The sequence below is a fragment of the Epargyreus clarus genome, unplaced genomic scaffold, assembly GCF_041222505.1.
Source record: "Epargyreus clarus isolate Ecla_fem2 unplaced genomic scaffold, WU_Ecla_fem_2.2 ptg000005l, whole genome shotgun sequence".
NCBI lineage: Eukaryota > Metazoa > Arthropoda > Insecta > Lepidoptera > Hesperiidae > Epargyreus > Epargyreus clarus.
The window spans coordinates 12,598,177-12,604,628 of record NW_027332213.1 but is presented as its reverse complement, the minus strand read 5'-3'; the positions used below and the strand labels follow the sequence as shown (position 1 = coordinate 12,604,628).

Below are 6,452 nucleotides of genomic sequence, written 5' to 3'. Positions count from 1 at the left end.
TTGCAAAATTGAGACGATTATGATTTAAAACATGATAATATTTTAGCCTTGACACGTATAGTAAAACAATAACAAAATGAGCGTTGTACTTTCATAAAAGGAAAACACTTAATTTCATTCTTTACTAATTTACAGAAAACCGCATGATAACTGGTTACACTTTACAAACCCTAGAGTACTTATACTAGGGCATAATAGACCAATACATATTTTTTTAACTAAACATAATTTTTATCTTGCAATTAATAAGATCCCTAAGTTCTCGTGTACAATGTTTATATCCAAAGTACTTATACCTTAATAAAATAGTACTTATAACTTATACTAGTAAATATAATAGTACTTATAACTTATACCTTATACCTTAATACTTATACCTACATAGGTAATTGCTGCATTCAATGTGCTTCCTAAAATAGACTCGTACAATACTCGTACAATCAGTTTAACTATGAATCTGATCTATGTCTATATGTTTACCAAATTTATAATTGAATCTGAAATATTTTTATTTTCAAATAGGCATTAGTAATTTAAGGGTTAACAGTGGAAGTCTTCATTTCATCATGCACCTGATGTAACTGTCTTAAAGACATTTATATAAGCAGTTCAGATACCCGAGGATCGTCTTTTTATATCCGGAATTGTAACAGTTAACCACACATCATTGTTAATTTGGTGAATAACATGAATGTAAAAATTAAATACGTTTCAGTATATTTAAGCATAATTCTCATGAACTTTGGTACACATTCGTACCACGTTATATCAGTATACCATGACAGAATTACTCCTGGGAACTTGCGCATAACACGACAAGCCGGGTATGTGTACGACAGGCCAACAGTTTCTTTTGATCTACCTACGGCAACTTCCATTGCCTCGACTCAAGCACCCACTGTTGACAGGATACAGATGCAAATGTACTACGCGTATCCTGTACCGGCGGGCGGAGGCGACACGGTTAGCGTCGGACTGCAAGACTCCGGCTCCTCTACTGGCACCTCCACTTCGGTATCTGGTGAAAGCGGATACAACTATGACGTACAAAACACTCAAGTTACCGGCTCCCAAAGTACAACTTCGACTGAAACTCAAAATACAGGCTATCAAAACAATGCGGTAACAGGAACTCAAACTTTTGTTAATTCAGGTTCAACAGGATACACTGATACTAGACCTGTCTCAGTTTCGAACACTGTTGTAACCTCAGGTACAACAGGTTACAGCGATACTAGACCTGTTTCTATTTCGAATACTGGTGTAACTTCAGGTTCAACAGGCTACAGCGATACTAGACCTGTCTCAGTTTCGACCTCTGTTGTAACCTCAGGTTCAACGGGTTACACCGATAATAGACCTGTTTCGGTTACGAATACTGGTGTAACCTCAGGATCGACGGGTTACAGCGATACTAGACCTGTTTCAGGTTCGAATACTGTTGTAACCTCCGGTTCAACGGGTTACAGCGATAATGGACCTATTTCCATTACAAATACTGGTGTTACCTCTGGATCGACGGGTTATAGCGATACTAGACCTGTTTCAGTTTCTAATACTGGTGTAACCTCAGTGTCAACGGGTTACAGCGATACCAGACCAGTCTCGGTTTCGAATACTGTTGTAACCTCTGGCTCAACGGGTTACAGTGACACACGACCTGTGTCAAGATCAAACTCTGGTTTATCAGGAAGCATTTCTACTAGTGCTCCTAGATATTTGCCTCCTAAAAGATCCGGCGGAAATACTGCTGTCGTAAGTGTCACTACAAATAATCAGAGACAGACTGGCTCGACAGCTACACGACCATCCGACTCCTATATTCCCCAATCCGTTCAGGTCTCATCGCAACAAAATACTCAAACAGTGACCACAAGTAATCAAGCCCAAACTGGATCAATAGTCACCCGACCATCCGATACGTATATTCCCCCACAAGTTCAGGTTTCACCCCAACAAAACGTTCAAACGGTGACCACAACTAATCAGGTACAAACTGGATCGACACTTGCCCGACCATCTGACTCCTATATCCCCCCAACAGGTCAGATTTCTTCTCAACAAAATGTTCAAACAGTGACTACAAGTAATCAGGCCCAAACTGGTTCGACAGTTACTCGACCATCCGATTCTTATATTCCTCCACCCGTTCAAGTATCATCGCAACAAAATACTCAAACAGTAACCACTAGTAATCAGGCACAGGCTGGTTCGACGGTTACCCGACCATCCGATTCTTATATCCCCCCAAACGTTCAGATTTCTTCGCAAGAAAATCCTCAGACAGTGACAATAGTACAAACAGGAGCGAATGCCCCAACTCCTAGTAGAAGTTATATTCAACCCAATGAAGCTGTTCAATCTACTTCAATAACATCATCTAATCCTACGACCTCTGTACAGAACCAATCACGACAGGTGCAATCAGTGCAGACTGTGCCCACACAACAATATTTGCCTCCACTTGAGAATTCAAGTGGTTCAAGAACGCGTGGAACAATAACTGCTCCTGCTTCTACATATTTACCTCCAGTGTTTTGATTTGTAGTAGAAAAATATCATATATTATATTACAAATTTACATACTTTAAATCTTTGATACTAATCCCAGGACAGGAGGTTCTTAATAAATCGCTAAATATTTATTTTATGCTGATAAAGATTGTGATAATAGAATTTGATTTGATAAATCTTTAAATTTGATAAATCTAAACAATAAGATAAATGTTTATGCGGAAATATTTTAGATTGTATTGTTATAGTTATTTAATTAGATAGCCGTTATAATCCATAAATATATTTTTGTAAACAAATGTATGTAGAATAATCTACGAATAAAAAGTGTTTATTTTTTGTCTATTTTAATTACCATTTTTAAATACTGACTGCATTTCATTTGCTTAACATTTTTATACAAATTCTACATTATCAACGGTATTGCTATAAAATATTTTTATAATAAAGTCTGACTTTTATTGGTTATATTGCTTCTATTACACATTTTTGTCACGTTTGTATTGTAACATAATATTTCTACATGACATGGCACAGCTATATTGCGGCTCTCAATGAATGAATGTTATTACTATCAGTCTTGAAACGGAACGTTAGTGTCAACGTCACATCACCTTCAGTCAAGTCAAGACAACATAAAACGTCATACAAAAATAGCATCAAAGTCAAAGATGAAAGTTATTTTTACTATTTCATTAAAAAAAACATTCTAATCGTTAGAATGAAGAATTCAATCTCTAACAAGGAGTATTATTTTTTGAAGTATTTATTTACATTGTGAACATAGCTAAAAGCAGAGTTTACATAAATTATGATTTTAATAAAGCAAACCGTAAAATCTTCTCGAATAGGAAGCAAGGTAATCCGGAGGTATGCTTTGCACTGTTACTATTTACTTAATTTTTAAATTAATCGACAGGAAAATGGTTTAGTGAATTCTATTCTTATGTTTGAATATCGCGTCCTTCTGATTTAATTATCTAGCGCTTTATTTTTTTGTAGTCTATAAAACAAATGCGTCGGTTTTTGTTAAGTGTAGTGTCCAGTGTTAGTGGTATACAATGTCTTAGTGTGAATCCTCTTCCAGGACTACCGTTATCAAGGATGGTGCACCTCGAGATGACAGATGTCCAACTATGTGCACATACACTAGCTATAAATGACCTGCCGAATGAACTGCTAATTTATATATTTTCTATGATCGATTTGGAATCGCTCCTGGCAGTGGCTAATGTGTGTGTGAGATGGCAGGAACTCTGCTTAACACCGTGCATCTGGGACAATACCCGCCTCATAGTGTCCATGAAGAATTACGTCAGGGTAAGGGATAACATAGTGCCTTTCGTGGCTAAGTATTTGAAAAATGTTAAATTACAGTATTTTAAATTGTATTCTCAAGTCAGGGTCTCCCTTATAAACTACTGCCCGAATTTGACTCATTTAGAAATAAGTATATCTCAAGTTGATAGTTGTATTTTTGATGACCTAGGTAATTGGCCTAATTTAAAATTCCTGAGTTTCCGCAACTCGCTCATAGCTCACAGCCCTGAAAATGCAAATGGCAACTTTGTATATCATTTACCATTTGAGAAACTTAAGTATTTGGAAACCTTGATTCTGTCAAACTTTGCTTTGACTCATGGCAGCCTTTATAGTATGCTTCAGTGCATGAATTTAGTCAGTATTAATATGGAAAAAATGAAGAATATACCTTCAGATTTCCTGGAATCTCTATTGCGGACGAAACAGTCCACCCTACGAGCTTTGCATATTTATGGTGATACACTTAATGATGATATAATCCGTTCAATATCAAACTGCAAAGGCCTACAGGTTTTGCACATCATGACCTGTAAGAATCTTTTTGATTCTAGTCTTTTACATCTGTACAGGTTGAAAAATTTACGTTCACTAAAATTACGTCATGCATATTTTTCCACAACTGCTTTACTTGCATACTTTTCGAATAATATATTCCATCACCTCACTTACCTGAGTCTGTCCAGATGTCTCCATGTTACCATGCAGGTTGCTAAAGTTATCAAAACAAGTGCACCAAATCTCAAGGAGCTATCATTCTATCACTGTCCCTTTGTTGTTGCTCATGATTTCAAAAGGACAGAACTAGAAGGATTGTTCAAGATTGAACTGCTCCTGGATTAAAACAGGTTGTCATTACTAAACCACCTTAGATGTCTGTCCATCACGTAAATATATACAAGTAATTAATTACATTAATAAATTATTCTCTCTCAAGTACAGTTTACTTATTATGTTATTATATTTATTTAAAATCTATGAATAGTAATTTAAACAAAGCACTTTGGCATAATGTTATGTTTCTAATGTATGTTTAATTTTACTTAACAGTATATAAATTTGGTAAAGTAGGCCTTAAAAATATGTTTATTAAGGAAATTGAAGTGTTTGTCAATTAATGCATGTATGTGGTAATCCAACTTAGTTTGTAGGTTTGTTTTGATAATGAACTAATAAGTTACATTTGTAAACAATATTTGTAAGATATTTTATAGGATTCAGAAGTCACAAGTACAGAATGTGATAGGATTTTTTGATTGTGTCCAAATCCGATGTCCCGTTTAGGTTTTGGAGCAGTCAAATAAACTGGAGTGCCTTATGAACTAATTAAAATCAATAAGGACCTTGTGTAATGTTGATTGACCCACTAACACATTGGATTATCTATTGTAACTGTAAACATGATGAATATACCACGAGAAGTATTATGTATTTAGCTTACTTACTACAATGGAAATAGGTTATTGATATAAATTCATACATTTTTATAACCCCATAATAAATGTATATTTTATTGAAAAATTTACTGTACTCGAAATGGATTTTTAAATTATACAAACTGTTGTTCACCTAAAGGTAACACTCAGAGAAATAATTAGTACTACTTATACATTATGTATACCATGTGATTTTATAGTTGTTACATTTGTTTGTGATGTTTATTACCATACACAATAAAACATATTTTGATGAGATTTGAGATATTTTCTTTTGGAAACTCAGTAGCTGTAAGTAGATAGATTGAGAAATATTCTTTGATTTTTCAAAATAAGCTTAAATATATTTCATAACATGTAAAATTCTAGATTATTTTAAAAAATCAGAGATTATCCCTTTAAGCTAAACTTTTTCTTTACAATTATTTAATTTAGTAAAGCATTGATTTATATCATAGATTGTCAAACTTATTTTTATCTATAATTTTGATATATTCCCAAAATACTTTGTAACCCAATTGTTAAAAAAATATGGCTCCAGTAGAATAAGAACTCGACCCCTTGACATTCCTCTGGACCCTCTATCGCATACTTTGAGAAACACTGGATTGTACTTCGATCACTAATAAGAACTAGTGATCGAAGGGATTGTATATTAAAATTCAAATTTGTTTGCAAATAGGAAATAGAATAACTTCCTATAATAAATAAACTAGGAAGTGTTTAATCAAACTTTATCAACTATCAAGTAATAGGATTATTATTGATTATCAAATTCAGAATGTTGCTTCCAAATATAGATAAGGATATCATTTAAATAGCTATTGTGATTTAGTCTTATATATTATTATGCAGATAATTTATTTGGACAATCATGCTGTGAATTGTAAATTCTTAATTTTGCTGGCTGACTTATATAAGAAGCAAATATCATAGTGATAATGCATCTAGGGTCTGCTTCACCAATTGGATTAGGACTAGTTCTTTATGGAGTACTGCAAGCTCGTTTGTTCCTCCAATCTTAAATTTTAAAGTACCTTTGTTTTGCTGATCTCGGAAACATGACCTAATATAGTTATATTAGGTCTATGAGTATTATAACTTAACTTTGTGGGATGTGAAATCCAAGTATTCTATGGAAACATGTAAGTTCTAGGTTTAACATAACAAATAATAAGTTAG

The 6,452-nt window shown here is 34.0% G+C and overlaps 2 protein-coding genes across 3 annotated transcripts; both read left to right on the top strand.

Annotated features, from left to right (window-relative positions):
• Positions 1–462: 462 nt before the first annotated feature.
• On the top strand, positions 463–2,877 carry LOC140742330 (uncharacterized). Its single transcript, XM_073073240.1, has one exon. The coding sequence runs from the start codon at positions 688–690 to the stop codon at positions 2,539–2,541; it is 1,854 nt and encodes a 617-aa protein (XP_072929341.1). The 5' UTR covers positions 463–687; the 3' UTR covers positions 2,542–2,877.
• A 242-nt stretch (positions 2,878–3,119) lies between these two features.
• LOC140742331 (uncharacterized) lies at positions 3,120–5,528 on the top strand. Of its 2 annotated transcripts, none has more exons than XM_073073242.1 (2): positions 3,120–3,373; positions 3,602–5,528. In XM_073073242.1, exon 2 carries the CDS (start codon positions 3,619–3,621, stop codon positions 4,675–4,677), a length of 1,059 nt encoding a protein of 352 aa, XP_072929343.1. In that variant the 5' UTR covers positions 3,120–3,373; positions 3,602–3,618; the 3' UTR covers positions 4,678–5,528. The 2 variants fall into 2 exon arrangements, with proteins under 2 accessions (XP_072929343.1, XP_072929342.1); XM_073073241.1 differs by having other exon boundaries at positions 3,121–3,384.
• Positions 5,529–6,452: the final 924 nt, after the last annotated feature.

Bases quoted from the DNA above. Each gene is read 5' to 3' on its own strand.
- LOC140742330 (XM_073073240.1), top strand. From the start codon at position 688: ATGAATGTAAAAATTAAATACGTTTCAGTATATTTAAGCATAATTCTC.
- LOC140742331 (XM_073073242.1), top strand. From the start codon at position 3,619: ATGGTGCACCTCGAGATGACAGATGTCCAACTATGTGCACATACACTA.